The sequence below is a fragment of the Xylocopa sonorina genome, chromosome 1, assembly GCF_050948175.1.
Source record: "Xylocopa sonorina isolate GNS202 chromosome 1, iyXylSono1_principal, whole genome shotgun sequence".
Lineage (NCBI taxonomy): Eukaryota > Metazoa > Arthropoda > Insecta > Hymenoptera > Apidae > Xylocopa > Xylocopa sonorina.
This window is the reverse complement of record NC_135193.1, coordinates 14,762,300-14,779,159: the sequence shown is the minus strand read 5'-3', so window position 1 is coordinate 14,779,159 and position 16,860 is coordinate 14,762,300. Positions and strand designations below refer to the sequence as shown.

The 16,860-nt window shown below is 38.1% G+C and overlaps 1 protein-coding gene across 1 annotated transcript; it reads left to right on the top strand.

The window, feature by feature from the left end:
• Positions 1 to 502: 502 nt before the first annotated feature.
• On the top strand, positions 503 to 5,015 carry Ergic53 (lectin, mannose binding protein ergic53). The gene is made up of 10 exons (XM_076909891.1): positions 503 to 849; positions 1,284 to 1,340; positions 1,644 to 1,914; positions 1,997 to 2,096; positions 2,183 to 2,294; positions 2,374 to 2,545; positions 2,615 to 2,811; positions 2,933 to 3,126; positions 3,400 to 3,599; positions 3,696 to 5,015. The coding sequence occupies exons 1-10, from the start codon at positions 681 to 683 to the stop codon at positions 3,730 to 3,732; spliced, it is 1,509 nt and encodes a 502-aa protein (XP_076766006.1). The 5' UTR covers positions 503 to 680; the 3' UTR covers positions 3,733 to 5,015.
• The last annotated feature ends 11,845 nt before the right edge of the window (positions 5,016 to 16,860 follow it).

Sequence of the window (16,860 nt, the reverse complement as noted above, 5' to 3'; positions counted from 1 at the left end):
ATCAAATTCACAAGCATATGTGATTGAATGCGAAGATAACCGTTTATCGATGCAATACATCAACAAACTTTTAAAACTTTCTCCTTACCGGTATAGCGATGAAATTATAATTAACTTTACCTATATAGATATAACGAGAACTTATAGCTATAAAATTGGTAAAATTAAATTAAAATAAAATGAATTTGAAATGTTATTCGTTCCCTATAAAGCTTGAAACTCATTTTATTATTTTACAATTACATGTACCGATAATTTTCAAATTTGCTTACGGTGCATAAATTCTTCAAGCAATTCTACGTGTCATATATTCATTTATAGAATCTTCACTGGTCGTTAAATCTATATTCACGTTTTATTCATGATAACAACGCCATGTTTCCGTATGACACGTCTACAAAAGCGAGCGTGCACAAACATCAAACAACAAAATCAGCGACATAACTTTCGCGTGATTTTTTTACTGAAGCACAGTACCGCGCATGAAGAAAAACTTATTGCAGTACCAGTAAAATATAAAAAAAAAATGTGGTGAAATGTAAAACTTTGAAATGTGGCTAGAAAATTGACACGTCATTGATAATACACCAATCAAAAGAAGAATTTAAAGGATATCGCCAATCGTTTTAACTGGCTGTAGGGTCGATCACGGTCAATCTGCTCTCGATTCAACAGTCGAAATGAAGATGGCCGCCGAGGTGAGGTGGCTTTTAATTTTTCACGTATTTTCGGTAATTTATGCAGTCCTCGGTGAGACAACACACCGAAAATTTGAATATAAATATTCATTCAAGCCACCTTATCTTGCACAAAAAGATGGAAGTGTGCCTTTCTGGGAATACGGCGGAAGTAAGTAAAATTGTAACCTAACCAAATAAGCGCACCTTCAACTACTGCCGTATGTTATTTTTCACAGTCGGCGTTTCGGTTATTTAACTGAAATGCATGGTTATTTAATTTATAAATATAAATTTCTCTCGGATTTAAAGCTTACAGATACTTCGATAAGTGAAATTGATAATATTTACTTGTCAGGATAGAGTGAAACTGTCACTATAGATGTACATGTTTTTATTTACACTAGTATCTCTTGATTTAATTTAATTAAAAGATTTTAAAGAACATAATGTATTCGAAACGATTGCATGAATATAAATTAACCTTTATTGCCTATCTCGTACCATATGGACGTTTAATATTGTATCCATGGATCCCCATATTTTTGATCATATTTTAGTTTGTAACTAATCTTTTCAAAAACAAAAATGCAATGTTTATTTCAGATGCAATTGCTAGTTCAGAAAATGTTAGAGTAGCACCATCGCTGAGAAGCCAAAAAGGTATGTGAAAAATTAGTCTTGTTAACTTTTATCCCTTTTATAACTTTGTTGAATTAAAATAAAGTCTATTTTGTTATTTAAATTAATTATTAACATATGTTTAATACAAAGTGATATCATTAATATCAACTAATATCAAGAAATCATGTTATATTTCTAACACATTATAACTACAATTAAATCACAGAATTAATGTAAAAATCTAATGATATTAATAAATGGGATGAACCATCACTTTATTTCTATATTAAATTGATGTTAAGTCATTAATAATGATAAAATAAGATTGAAAATAATACGTAGGTGCTATATGGGGCAAACAGCCTATTACTTTTGACTGGTGGGAAGTCGAGTTAGTATTTAGAATAACAGGAAGAGGAAGAATCGGCGCAGATGGTTTAGCATTTTGGTATACCAGTTCGAAAGGTGCTTATAATGGCACCGTCTTTGGTAGTTCTGACAACTGGAAAGGTCTTGGAATTTTCTTTGATTCTTTTGACAATGACAATAAACACAACAATCCCTACATCATGGCAGTCCTCAATGATGGCACGAAAAACTTCGACCATGCTAAGTGAATTACATTTCTTGCCATGTTTCTTTCATTTTTGAGTAATATTTTAGGCAAATAATCTCACATCTTAAATTTTATGCAGTGATGGTACAACGCAATTGTCTGTTGGCTGTTTAAGAGATTTTCGTAATAAACCATTTGCAACAAGAGCAAAAATTGAGTACTATCAGAATACTTTAACAGTAAGTAAATTTACATATAAATATATGTACATTTTTTGTACTATTACAAGTATTACATGATATTCTACTTTAATGATTGATTAAAGATGTTATTCCATAATGGTATGACAAACAACGAACAAGATTATGAAATGTGTTTCCGTGCTGACAACATTATTCTACCAAAAGGAGGATACTTTGGAATTTCTGCTGCAACTGGTACTTGTTATTGAAGAAATGTATTTACCATTTATATAATTACTACAATTATTACTATTTTTATAATGTTTCATTTAAGGTGGTTTGGCTGACGATCATGATGTGTCACATTTTCTGACACATTCTCTGTATTCTCCTGGTCAATTACGACAAGAAGAACAGAAAGTTTCTTTAGAAGAACAGCAAAAACTTAGTCAAGAGTACATGGAATATCAGAAGAAGTTACAGCAACAGACAGACGAATACCACAGGTGAAAGACATTCCCAACTATAAAATTATGTTTTAGTACTTAAATACTTAAAGTAATTTAATTCAACAGAGAGCATCCTAATGAACATCGTGAAAAAGAAGAATTTGAGGAAGTGTTTGAATCCGAAAGTCAAAGAGAATTTAGACAAATTTTCGCTGCATTGGGCCAAACATTTAATACACTACGGGAACTTGATAATAAAGTGAATGACATCTTGGCAAAACAAGACCGAACCATAAATGCAATGAATCAACTTGTAGTTGGTGGTAAGTTTTTGATGAATTAGTAAACCTGGATATAAATAGAGATTTAGAGCAAGTACTACTATTACACTATAACGAAAGTTGTGACTTAATTGAAAATTCTATATAAATAACCATTTTGTAGGTGTACAAACGGGAGGTCAACCAGGACAACCTGTACAACTAATTGATACAATACGTCGGCAAGAAGTCGATACAATATTGGGCAATCAAAACGCGATATTAACTGCAGCAAGAGAAATTAAGACCTATGTAACCGACGTATACTCCAAGGCTGATACCATCATTAGCAACCAGGCCCGAGCACCAACTGCTCAGGTGTGTATTGGTATTAGTCTTTGTTAAGCCAGGTGTTAGATGATAAAAGCAGCTTTTATAAAAGAAACCGTTGTAATAATGATTTATGTGCACTATTACGTAACCATAAACTTTTATAGTAACAACAAGAGTTCAACTATTAAAAGTTTACGATTAGATAGTGCATGTTGATCGTTATTATAAGACTTTTATCGAAGTTATTTTTATCAATTGACGCAGACTAGTTTCCTTCCATTATGCTTTGTTAAAAGTAAATATTGTGTGTGTGTTTAGGTACAGCCGATGGGGTACGATTATCACTCGCTTATTTCAGAAATGCGAGATGGACTCAACACATTAAAAAGAGATATGGGTCAAATGAACACTAAAACAAATTGCGGAGATTGTCCAACAACCAACTGTTTAACAACAACAATGTTTTTACTTTTTGTGGCTCTTCAGATGATCATTTTGTTAGTGTACAGCATGTATCGGTAAATGTTTCTTTTTTTTTTAATATTTTATAGATTTATACCATTGTCTATATACAAAAGTATACTAAACTATCTTCATTTCCTTTCTATTCACAGAGACAATAAAGAAGCACAGGCAAAGAAGTTATACTAATATTTGTTTTGTCGATTCTACATTGGAGGAGTAAGGGTATCAAAATAAATTTCTACCTTTGCGTACCAACTCAATATTTTTATCACTCGTTAATCGTAACTCGTAAACTATGCATTTTTGCTGAACATTTGTACAATAAATACATTCTTCATCCACGATAGACCTAACGTGACACGATAAGGAACAGTCATCGTTTTCAAGATACGATTTTTAAGGAAAGAAGTCATTGATTATGCTCAGCTTGGTATAATTCAATCGTTTCGGACATTTTTTATCAGCGCGTGATATTTCTCGTCATTGTAAACCATAGACATAGATATTACTTGTATAGAGTGGCAGAAAGTACGCGCGAAGTTGAACTGGATATTTAATCGATATTCAGTGGTTTTTGAACGTGATCAATTTTGCCGTGCTTAGATGGTTGTGTATAATATATATTTTTTTATCGTCATTCATTAAGAATGATTTGCGCTATGCGCACACCCCTCTTTTTTTCCTGTTTCATTCATAGTAACTATTCCTCGGTTAACGAAAACGTGTATAAAATGTTTATATACAACTTTTGTATCGAAACATTGGCATATATATCGAATATTAAAAGCTGAGACAATTTTTCCTCAATAAATTCGATAATTCTTATTGCTTACTTGAAATATTATTTACGAATCTGATACTACATTCCCTTAGGCAAAGGAGTATATAAGTAGACGCCATATTTCCAAAGTGGCTCATATACATTGTAATTTATTGTTTTATGAGCCGCGTGGTTAGTGTTGGGCTCAAAACTGTTTTAACTGCTTAAAATTTATGTTTAATTAATTCGTTTCGATATTTAGGCCATAGACTCGAAGCGATTGGATTGGTTTCAAGCTCATCACTAATCAGACGACTGATTGTTCGATAAATCGTAACGTGTATATGGGCCGCTTGTGGGCGTGTGACAGATACTTAAAATTATTAATTAAAAAAAAAATCACTGAATGCGGCTCTATCGAATTCTCGAAACACGAGTATTTTATACTCCAGAATGTTGTTGGAATATGTGCAAATGTGACGTTAAACATCATTACGTCTCGAAGCTCTATGTTAAGGACTTTTGTTAAGTGAACGAATACGTACCTACTTTGTAAACGTATACGGTGTATCGAGTAGCAGGCGTAGACAGAAGGAACTCGAAGTATCCGCAAACTCGGTATTCTCGTCAACCTTATTGCATTTGTAAAAGTTTATCAAAGATTGTAAATGTATGAAATATATCTGATAATAAAACTACTAATAGAAAACCGAACTCGAGTTAATGAACGCGTCGAACGGTACTGCGCGCGCATACGCGTTTATCTCGAAGCTAACGAATAATCGATATCGAATGAGACGATCGATCAAAATCGAACAAAGTCGCTTATATCAAGCGTGTAACGGGTTTTTCGCGTGTGTTTCAACAAGTTACCGAAGGATTTAAAGTACGTATACAATTTTTATACGAATTTGTTTTCAAATATATATATATATCTAATCTATGATTTATATAATCTATAATCTATATATCTAATCGAACCGCCAGAGTAATTTAACCAATCGAAGCTTAAAGAGCATTCTCTGGCGCATCTTTTACCGCCGGAACCGCTTTGATAGCGGTTCGATTAGGTATGGTTAGGTTAGGTTTTGCCTGCCAAATTTAATATATATTATTAACATTAATAACATTATTGAATAATATTTATACATATATGGGCGTTCTTATTTCTCTCATAAAATTTAAATATTAATTTTTATTTAACTCTGTTAAGTATTGAAAACCGTCCATAATCTGTTAATATTAATCAGAATAAATAGTGTAATGTTTTTAATACAAGACACATAATAGAGTAATGTTTTTTTTAGAAATGAAGCAATATGCCTAAGAATGAAATATCGAGAAATATATGGCAAAGTATAGGTAATTCCAGTTATTTTTATCAATAAGAAACTATTTCATCAATAATTTTATTAACATTATTGACTATTGCTTCATTTCTTAAAGCAATGATTCGTATTTAATTAAAAATGTACTTGTGCATCGTTCGATCTCGAATTGCTTTTGTTACTTTGAATGATTTAGTGGATGGTAGAAAATGCAGATGTTTTTCAGTTTGTGCGACATAACTTGAAATTTGGCTACTTTTTAGTCAAAGAACACGGTATATTCTAGGCCACAGAAATTGAGATTTACGAGTCCGAATGTTTTATCTTTTATTCATTCGCGGACGTTCGTGTACTTTATAACAATCAGGGTTAAACGAGGCAAAGAGAAGGAAACGAGTCCTGGTTAAATTTCGCGAATAATCCAATAAAGATTGAAGTGGGTATGGGTTTGGAGACTGAAAGGAACCAATGCACGTCTGCAATGCGACAAGCTTACCGCTTTTGTTTCCAAATCTTTACATACGTACATCCATATTTGTTATTACACTCAAAAGAACTTGCTGAGATAAAATTCAGAAGAAATTATGTAAACATTGAAATATATGAAAGAATATAGTTTTACTTAAGATTTTATGCTGTTAATGCATTGATGAGATTCTAGCAAAAAACGAGACTAGTTCGTAATTCGTATCACTTACATCAAATACTAGAATTTTATCAAAAATACCAGATACGCCAAGACTTTCGAGCAATGGCTGATTCTTTCCAAGGACAACGGAAAACTGCAGATAAAGAAGAAGATACATCCAAAGACTTCTGATCAATGTCGGACTTTTTCAAGAAAAACGAAAGAAATGTCAAAGAGTATGTAGACGTAACGCGTTCAAGGAAAATGCGATAAAGGGGTGAGGTAGAAATTGGAAATTCGACGTATTTTACCCGCGTCGTCCATTTCTGGGAACCGTTTCACCCCGTCGGGGTGTACCAGCCCCTTTGGCGAAAATACAACCAATAAGAACAGCTACCCGGTGGCGCAGAATCCGCAGAATTCAACCCTTGTCGCGGCGAACAGCCTCGATTGGCGCAAATACGATCCAATCGCAAAACGGCTGATATTGATCCCACCGGATAGGGGGGTTGAATTGTTGAAACTTTTTTATCGACGAAGTTGTAAAGTGTTTTATGGCCGACATGGAAACCGGCGTCGGCGGTGTTACGCGATGACCGTGAGTTATTAAAATTGCCAGGGACGCTTCGATGCTTTCGTGAATTAATGGAGAGGATTCATTGATATGACCAACGGTATGGTTATTATCATTTTCCATCTCACAGAGTTTGGTAAACGTTACTTTTACTGCATTGTCGCCTTTAATTTCTCTTTGGAAAGAAGCGTAATTTTCTAAGTCGAGCCAATCTTCTCTTTCTTTTTGTAAATTTTATTTTCATCGAATTTTTCCTAAAATATCATATTGTTCTTACTTGTTCGTTACTTTTAGGAATTGATTCAGCTCAGGCAAGCTTTTATACGTATAAAACTTCAAGTTTCCCTTGAAAATATCGTTTCGTGTTTGGGTAGACAGAGATTGTTATCGTAACGAAATGGATATTCATAGGAAGGGTGAACGGCGAATAAACAGTTTTTCTTGAAATAACAGTTTAGAAAAAAATTAGCAGCACTTTACTGTGTAAGCAAAAGTTGCCCCCCGCTGTAACATAATGGCGCGTGCTGCCCATTAGCATGACAAACTCTATAAAAAGCATGTAGGGATAAGTGAGAATAGACATTCGTATAAACATAATGAAATCTACCCTTCATAAAAAAATATGTGAATAAGCTAAAATAAGCGTTTCAAGTTGTTTTCGAGAATAATCAACTTTGATAATCTTTTGTGTGCGTAAGTACTACTTCTTACAAGAGTATTGTAAGAATGAACATTATTCTAAACGTATAACGTTAAAATCACCGCGATACGAGAATCGACTTCATTTAAATTTCATTTTTCCCTGGGACCGAGGGAAATCCGTCGTTCTAATAAATCAAAAACTCGCTTCAGCGTGTCCAATCATCGATAGTGCGATTCGCAAAGAGGGCACCGGCCGTGACAAATCGAACTACACTCTGTCACGCGTGTGCATCTGCAGGGTGAACGTGCTTGTCTTCTAATAGATTCATACAGATACACGCGCGATATATATGGAGTAAATATATATATATATATATACGCGTGTATGAAAATGGAACGTAAATGTGGACCGATAACCAAACTGCGCGATTTATGTAACCGGCCTCGATGTAAGTTGGATGATTTAGGATCGGTGGGGACGTAATACCACGAGCGATTTGGTTGATCGAATTGCCGAAACGTGGCCATCGATTCGATTGATTAAAAGCACGCCCGCATTTTCGGGGTAGCCCGATTGAAAGTCATATTCGTGCAGGGGGTCGCGTTTTGTCAGGATCGTGTTATCGTTCCCGTTGTCAGGATCAACCCCAGCGAGGATCAACCCCTAATTTTATTCATATCCCGTTCGGTTAGGCTAAATGTTCGGCACTGCAGCGACGATTAACGCGCCATTTATTCGATTAACGAATGTGTCGAGTAATATGTACGCGTACAAGTATCGATGTAAGTGATACGGATTAACTACTTCAATCGCCAGTGATTTATACCTGTATTATCTGTATCTACACTTACCGAACAAAAGTGAATTAATGAGAATCAGGCTGGATAGATTGGAAAGATTGCGTGTAATTGAAATTTTAAAACATCTAACGATCGAGTAGGAAAAATAACATTTGATTGACAGCAAAGTCTTTGAAACTGTTGGTTATCAATAATATCGCATGTTTTCTCTTTCTCTCGGAGGCGAAAATGTTCTTTAGTTAAGACAAAAAGTTGCGCTTCCCCCTGCAGTCGGAAGTCCGACAGTAGATTGTGCTTGTCAAGGTTCGCCGGGCGAGGAACAATAAGAATTTATTGAGCAAAAAAAGCGCTACTACGGATGATGACATTTATAATCTTTCGCGAGGGGCATAGATCAACGATGTTTTTGCTCGACTTATAGGGGTGTCTCCGGACAGTGAATTCGATTTTAATTATTATTAATTGTCTTTCGTCACCAAGGGAAACCTACAATTTCTCTCATCTCCCCGCATAACTTTCGTACTAATGCTCGTCCTTGTTAATTAGCTTTTAATCTTCCCACGGGCGAAAACAAAATATTATCATATCCGAGTTCCTTCGTGTCACTGTTGGTTTATAAATTAATTCACCAAATTCTATCTAACACCAAAAATTTCAAAACACTTCAGTTAAAATTTCTCATTATTTCTGCCATAGCTCAGAAATAACCTATCGCTCTCGTGTTGTTTCAGGAGGTCGAACAATTGAATGGAAAAATGGATGCAAAAGAAAAAAAAACGGAAGAAGAAAGAAACGAGTAGCGACCACTTAAGAGAAGAGTATCGGGCCACTTAAGCAGTAATCTGTCGAGGAGTGTCCTCTTTATTTGGCCCCTGTCAGGGGTGGTTTGTGTACACTGGCCAGCCGTGGCAACCCTTGTGCGTGGGGCGTATCCTGTGCAGCTAGCCGCAAGGGTAAGTAACTTTTGTCTCTCGCGGATACGCGATTCACCCGACGGGGGTGCTTTCACGAGGATTTCGGCGCGCGTAGATGGACGCTCGCCACTCGGGATGGTCAGTTTATGTGGTTTTCTGGATATTTATGGGGTGCAGGAACGGTCGAGGGAGCTGGACCGCCGCGGACGGCTATATATCGTACAAATTGGACGCGGAAACTCGTGAAAATGCGAGCCAATGGCGTGATTGAATTTCCGTCGTTCACGTGCGCTCGGTCTATTGAACCCTCGAATGCCCGTATTCGAACTAATGTTTTCGTAGAGATGTATGATTGTTTATCCGTGTGACCATTCGGCGGAGGGTGCGAGCTTTGAAAAATGGCGATGAAGTTTAACAATTGGCGAGGGTTTCGATATTTTATATCTCTATCGTAGTACGAAGATCTTTCAGTTAAGCTATTAATGTTTCTTGAATTAAGACCTGTCTCTAGCATCGTACTCGTATTTTTAATTATTTGCCTCCTGGAAAGTAGTAATAGTAGATTGAAATGCAGTTTTTAAGCTTTTAGCGAGGAATACGTAGTTTTTGAGCTAGATTGACTTAACAAACATACATTCATGATCGTTTAAAGGCACAGAAGATTAGCGAGAGAAGCAAATGGCACGATGAGTTACACGTAATCATGCATGTTGCGTTACGGTGCATTGTACCACTTGTAATTTAATATTCGCACCCCGTGGACGCGTTCATTACTTAAGTCCACACCCGGCGTGGTGCATCCCTTTGCTCGTATATCCGTGATCATTCTACCAGGGCTAATGCACCGTGTGGCCAAATGTTCGATGCGATTTAAATGCTGGGGGATAGTTAAGTATCCCGTCTACGGTAGTTAACACCCTCGATACGGTTTACTCGAGGAAACTCCCTTTTTCTCCATTACACCGGGGGCCTGTTAACCGATCTTTTATTCGAAATTCACGTTCGTTCCCGTTTGTTTGCATTTTTCGACGTTTAACTTGGTTAAGCATAGGAAAAGGTCGATTCAATATTTCCACTTCCATTTTACAAAATTACAAGATGCTGAATTTAGCGTAAATAACAGAGAAATTTTAGTAATCCTTTCTATCTTTGCGATTTCGATTGATATCGGACAAGTTAAGCCACGAAACATTTAATTGGAATGGCTACTAGGGGAATCTTTTACATTGAAACGTTTGACGCGGCGCATCATACCGGGGGGGTTAATTTAACAAGCCAAATTACGAGAGACACGTGTGCCAATTCGAGTTTATAATTTTAATGGCGCGCGAAGAAACGACACGGCAATTCTCGTTGATTTAATTAACCCCAGGGGTTCCATTTCGTGCGCCGTTACAAGTAACGCATCCTCGACGCGTTTGAAACAATGGTAACGGAAATGATAAATAGCTACGGTGAACTAGCTCATCGTAATCTTTGACAAGATTTTGAAGAACACGAAACATTTAAAATTATTGGATAAAGTGTTTCAACAACTTGGAAGATATCGATAAAAACACTCGGAATATGCACGCGCACGAGGAAACGAAATTAATGGAAATGGATTATCCGAAGTTGGAGATATTTACGATGTTGGTGAGACTGTCCACGTAGGCAGGGTAGTTCGAATTAATTACACTTCGACGCGATTTTTCTCCGTCCCACGGGGATGCGAGCCGTAGGCGAACACGAGGGTGGCTCCTTGGCTTCCACGGTTCTCCGCTTTTCGGCGCTCTTGGGGGATGGTACCCCGTCGCGCTTCCGTTATCCGGTTCCGGCGGCAATTTTTATGGAACAGGGGGTTGGGCACCGGGGTTGCGATGATTCCATGGAATCTGAAAAGTTAGCGGACCATGAACGACGGGCGCGTACGCACGGAAAGGGAGAACGAATCTGCGAGGGAAGAAACAGTTATGGCGTGGACGGAACGGTGAAGGGACGAGCGTGGCGATACGTCGTCACATCCGGTTGGACGAGAACCGAGAATCACGGCGTGTCATTTGTCAGCGAGACGCGCGTGACGTTTTTTCCCGGAAACGAGCCATTCGCAGGGGAATGTTAGCGACGGCCCTGTCCGCCGGAAGTCTATGCGCTAATCGTTTTATAGAAAGTACGCACGCTTCGAGTTTATGGTGGTCGATTGTAACGAAGCTTGGAAATTCCTGGAAAAGAAATCTTCTTGTTCCATTCTTCCTTGTTTCATTTCGTTATTATGCGATTAAAGCTCGTGGTTTTTGTAGAGACATATTATGGTAAATATAATCGAGAAGAAGTTTGATGTTGGGATTAAACAAGGAAATTGATATCACGAAGTATTGCAAATATCAGATGGCAAATAAAAGTTCACTATTAGAAAGCTAAGGTCGTTAAACTATAGTTGATGGCCCCCGTTCAGGGAGGATACGAGCGAAGATCGTTCTACGCATAAATTCCTCTCGAATTTACGATTCACGGTTCCCGCGTTAGACATGGGTGACTTTTTTATGGTGATTTCGATAGCCGCACACGCTTCACTCTTGCTCTCGGTGCGCATCCCCCTATATACGATCGAGAATTTGTCAAATCATCCTCGACTGCACTCGCAAGGGCCCGTCCCATTGTATTCTTCTGGGGGGCTTGTAATGCTTGTATTCCCTTTCTTCCGACTGCGAGAGAATCGTAAGCTATATGAGGTAGAAACGTACTAAATACGAATGAATTTTGTTCGCCGGATGCTGTCGTGTGCTGTGTGAAATTTGCAAGGATGATATAAGCATCCTGAATGACTGTGTAATATAACGTGCATAACATTCAGTACCGTATAGTATCGCATACAGTGAAATGGTAGGAAAAATTGGAAAATTAGGAAATGTTATATAAGTTATTTACTTTAGTTTTTCTTTCCAAATTAATCCGTAAAAAGATCAACGGATTACTTTACTACGTTCTGCATAGCATCTACTTGTATTTCATCTGAATATTTCGAGTAATAGCAATCGGTGGGGTAACCATAGTCTGGCTGGGAGAGAATCGAAACCTTTCAGAAAAATGAATTTATTCACGGATTTATGTCCACAACTTGCCGTCATCTCGTTCATAAATCATTTCGAGCTAGAATGGAGATGAACCCGCATAGTCGAACGCGAAGGAAACACCCCTTGGTATATACGATTTTGGCAAGTTTTCCCTCGACCGCGTATAGAATTCTTCTCGATCTTACCCTTTGCCAGCAGTTAATCCTGCTGTATTGTTAAACGTCACGTGAATCTCCGTGTCGAGAGAAAGAATAATGATCCTTCTAAGAGAAGCGAGCTTTCTTTCGGTCGAGATACGATCCAAGTTGTATCTTGAAATGAAAAATAGACCCTTCCAATGATACTGCAATAACGCGGATACTCTTAGTAGTTTCGGGGAAAGCAAATCGATACAACTCTGGCAAGGGCAAATAAAAATATTTTCACCATCGATAAAACCAATCCTACAAAATATTTCAAAGAACCGAGCAACCCTTACAAACTATCGATTTGTAAAACTTCACTTAAAAGAATAGCAGAAAATTCAAAAGAAATTAATCGAGGAACATGTTCGATTCAAATATTTCTGTGGTGATTGGAAAAATAAAAAACTGCAACGATAACGAAAGATTTTAGTAAAGGGAAGTTACATCGGTAACATTCAGGATGAATCTCTAGGATGGAAGTCAGTTGGAATTGACAGGAACTGGGAGAGCCCGGGACATTGGCTCCAGACCCCCTGGCGCCGTCGCGACGCTTCCCAGCTTTTGGCAAAACACATCCTATCGCGTCGCATCCTGGAGCGGGCGCCTAGTTTTTTTATGGCCACCGCCAGCACGGCCCCCGGTTCCAGGCTCCCGAAGATCCCCCATAAAATCTCCTCTCCTCCTCGCTCTGTTCTCGACGACCTTTCTGTATCTCTTCAGCATCCCCCTCTGCGGACTGTTCCTCTCCTTCACAAGGAATACTACTGTCTTGATAGCACTCCGCTTCTGGAATGGGTAGCGTCACGTATTGATCTGACAGATTAGTTTCAACGCACGAACGAACCTATTATTAATTCTTAATCGTCTGGTTATTAGAAAAAAGGAGTGATGTCTAAGTTTACTTTTTAATTAGGGTACATCGCGAGTGTCTTGGGAAATTTATTTATTTCCATTTTCTGGTCTTTATCTGAATTGTGTGCGCTAAATAGGTACTTAAAACATTGGTTTTATTGCGGGTCTCCAATTTACCGACAGAGTTCTGTACTATCATCTGCTCGTTTAACTTCGTGTCGGTTGTTTACGTATAATTTGGGTTGACGGTTAGGTTTTCATCGTAGCAGAAGAAACGACGCCAAGTGTATGCCTGTGAGTAGCGAGGTTCGCATAACATTGGGAGAATGAATACGAGTAGCGGACCCATTCTTACAAGCTCTGCGTATCCACTCGGAGAAACATCAATTTGATTCGATAGCTGATATCGTCTAGATATAATGGAGAAAGTTTCTGGGATGCGTGTGAGCGCGATTGGACGAAAGGGCGGATCGTGAACTGCGAATAGGACAAAGGGAGCGATAAACTTGTCTAGGAGAGAAACGAGAGAGATTGTTGGACGGTGGCGTCCACGGGGGGTTGCTTTCCGTATTTATTGCCACGGAGAAACGGTACTGGTGTCTCTCGGTTTTGCTCCAAAAATTAGTTGTCGGGAGATCGTCTGACAAATGATCAACTGATTCATGCGTGCGTCCTCGAGGCATTTGGAGCTGTTGATCACGATAGGATGTCTGAGATGGCTGCTTGGGCGCCTGTGTTTGCGTCATTTGCCACCGAGTGGGGGATAATTGATCGTTTTTAAATGCATGGCGGTATTTAATCAGGTTTTTCTTAAGCGGGAATTATTCCTTAAAAAGTCTTAGTGTCCAAGAATCAAGGATTAATTTTTGAGAAGCGTAGAAAGTGGACCATTCTTCAGATAGATAAATATTTTACGAAAATTGTATAAAATTTGTACTAATATGTTTAAATAGATATATTTGTCAGGTAGTTTAAATACCTAACGAGGCATGGGAATATATATATTATCAGTGCAATATCAGCGGTGCTTGCTCCATCTTGGTGTTCCCGAAGGAAACGGATGATAAGGCAGGCTATGCTTGGTGTTTCCCACAGCAGGGAAAGCTTTTTCCTCGTACGGTAAAAAAGCCGAAATGAGTGAAAATTGATTCGCGAATACAGTCTGGTGATCGTTCAGCCGAAATTTTTCTCTTTGACGATAGAACCGCAAGATTTATCTCGCGTTATCCACTTTGGAATCAATGCTGGTTCGTCCTGGTTTCCAAAATCCCTGGGAACGCCCTTTATATGTATTTTACAGTCGTTCTCCTCAAATGTGTGTCGTATCTGAATCGTACTCGTACGAAAATGCTCTTTATTCGAATTTTTTATCAGTGATTTATCGTAGATCGACAATGCGACTGCAGTTATAAAGCTTCCGAAGACGGATAGCTACATTTTAGATATCATCGAAAATATAACATTGTTGCGGTGGCAAAGTGGAGGCGGTTGTTAAGATTTGGCAGCAAAATGCTGGCCTCGTTCCCGTTGCCTTCGTGCATGACATTAGCTGGACTATGGGTACGCTCCTCTTTTATCGTATCTTAACGTTTTCCATCTGGAATAATTTGGTACCATGTAGAAACAGTTTTCAACAATGAGAACGAAAACGGAGGATTATCTTAAAAACCTATTTGCGTTAACATTACTATATTGATTCCTCATTATATGAATGCACACAGAGTAACGTTTAATGTCCGTGTCGCATTCGTGCTGCGGTTAGATGAAAAATGTATCATCTCGATACTTTGTATAACATGTTATTAATAATAACATCGTACAGCTGAGCGAAAAATCACGTGAATGCCAGTTTGTCCTCGAAGCGATTTGAAATGCAGATCGTGCCCACGTGCCGCTGTTCGCGTGGTATATCGAGCATCGCCCACGTTTGCCGTTTTCTGCACAGGTGCATTCTGTTAGGTGCGTTAACATTCGGAAAAGGTGGCTGCGTACTCGAACCACTATCGAACGCCTTCGTTTCCCTGCCTCCGACGCGTCTGGAATGCGAGGAACGCGATCTTACGCGCCTCGTAGTTGGGCCCACGCGATTAAGGGAAGCAACAGCTTTTTTCTTACCATTTCGCGGCCTGCCTCGAACGTGGACATTGCTCGTTGTGTTTCGAAACAGCCGTGAATCTGACCGTGAAAAGCTGTATTTCCGTTTCAAGTAAGATCATTATTAATTAAGACTTTTTAGGATTACTTCGGTGATGACTGTCTACAGGGGACCGAATATACAAACCCAAATCACAGATTTCTCTATTACTTTACCTGAACTTTTTTTACGTGAGATATCAAGGTAGAAAGCGTATTTGATTTTGCGATTAATTTCACTTCTATATTAAGTCCACCTACCATGTGCATTACTTTTTAAATTGCTTTCTCGATTTTATAAAATTATGTTCATACTTTTGTATACAAAAATAGGACGTATAATGTCTATTTCTCAGAAAATTTAAGTAATTATTTTAAGGGGAATTCTTAAAATAGAAATCAGGTGGGTATAAAGTACCACCCCCTTGGTGTTACGGAAGTTAATGGTGTTTAGGCGTATGGAAACGTGTAGAAACTTACAGAATAGAATTGAGTAACAGAAAATAACCAAAACTGTACGGCTTTCACGATCAGATGGATGTTTGAAAACACTCTGCGCGACTAGGAAATTGACGACCACTTCCTTCAAGATAAATAACGGAAGGCTGATGTGTGTCATTGTTTTACGCGTATCTCACTGAATCACATTACCTAATAATCATCTGAGAGGAGAGGACGGTGGTTTTGTGCAAGGCTTTTTCGGAACGTTCCACAGCGAAAGTTTCTGTGCGAAGATCCTGAATCCGCAACGGTGTTTGTTTTTTCAATTGGATAGTGAACCGACGAGTGGCAGTCGAACTTGCAGAAGTGGTATATTACGGCGAGTGGTGCATTTAGAAACTTTACAGCGGATTCTGAGTGATACGTGAAGATTTATGTTTGGTTAGTGGTGGTATTCGGTATACGTGACGATTTTGTACAACAATGAAATCATCGAAGAGTTAAGGATTGGTTCAGAAAAGTATTAATCTTCCAAGATACCAGGCTTTCTAGCATAAAAACGTAAGATTGACTTAATTATGTTTACTTTTCTGCTGATAATAATAATTACAAATCAGCTGTGTAAATAAGAATTAATTAATGTTCAATTAGTCTGAGCGATATAAGAATTTAAAAAAATAGCGTAGTCAAAAAGTAGCGTGATATTAAAATACTTGGGAGCGAGAAAAATCAGATGATTTTAAACGATGCGAATACGTACGTGAGTAATACGTGATGACAAAAAAACGTGATCTCATCCAGATGAATTCATGCTCTATGAAGGAGAGTAACATGTATTTCTAGATTTCAGTCTCACTCTGTTACTCAGCAAGCTAAATTTGTAAGCCGGGGGGAATGATAAGAGAAGAAAAAAAGTAGAAACGGAGATTCTCTTCCGTTTACGTACGCTTATGGCGAATTCCTAATGCGATTTTATGGAATACGATACACGAAGTAGCGTAAA

Coding starts and splice junctions, on each gene's coding strand:
- Ergic53 (XM_076909891.1), top strand. CDS start 681: ATGAAGATGGCCGCCGAGGTGAGGTGGCTTTTAATTTTTCACGTATTT. Junction 2,546..2,614: donor CAGACAGACGAATACCACAG/GTGAAAGACATT, acceptor TTAATTCAACAG/AGAGCATCCTAATGAACATC. Junction 3,600..3,695: donor TTAGTGTACAGCATGTATCG/GTAAATGTTTCT, acceptor TTCTATTCACAG/AGACAATAAAGAAGCACAGG.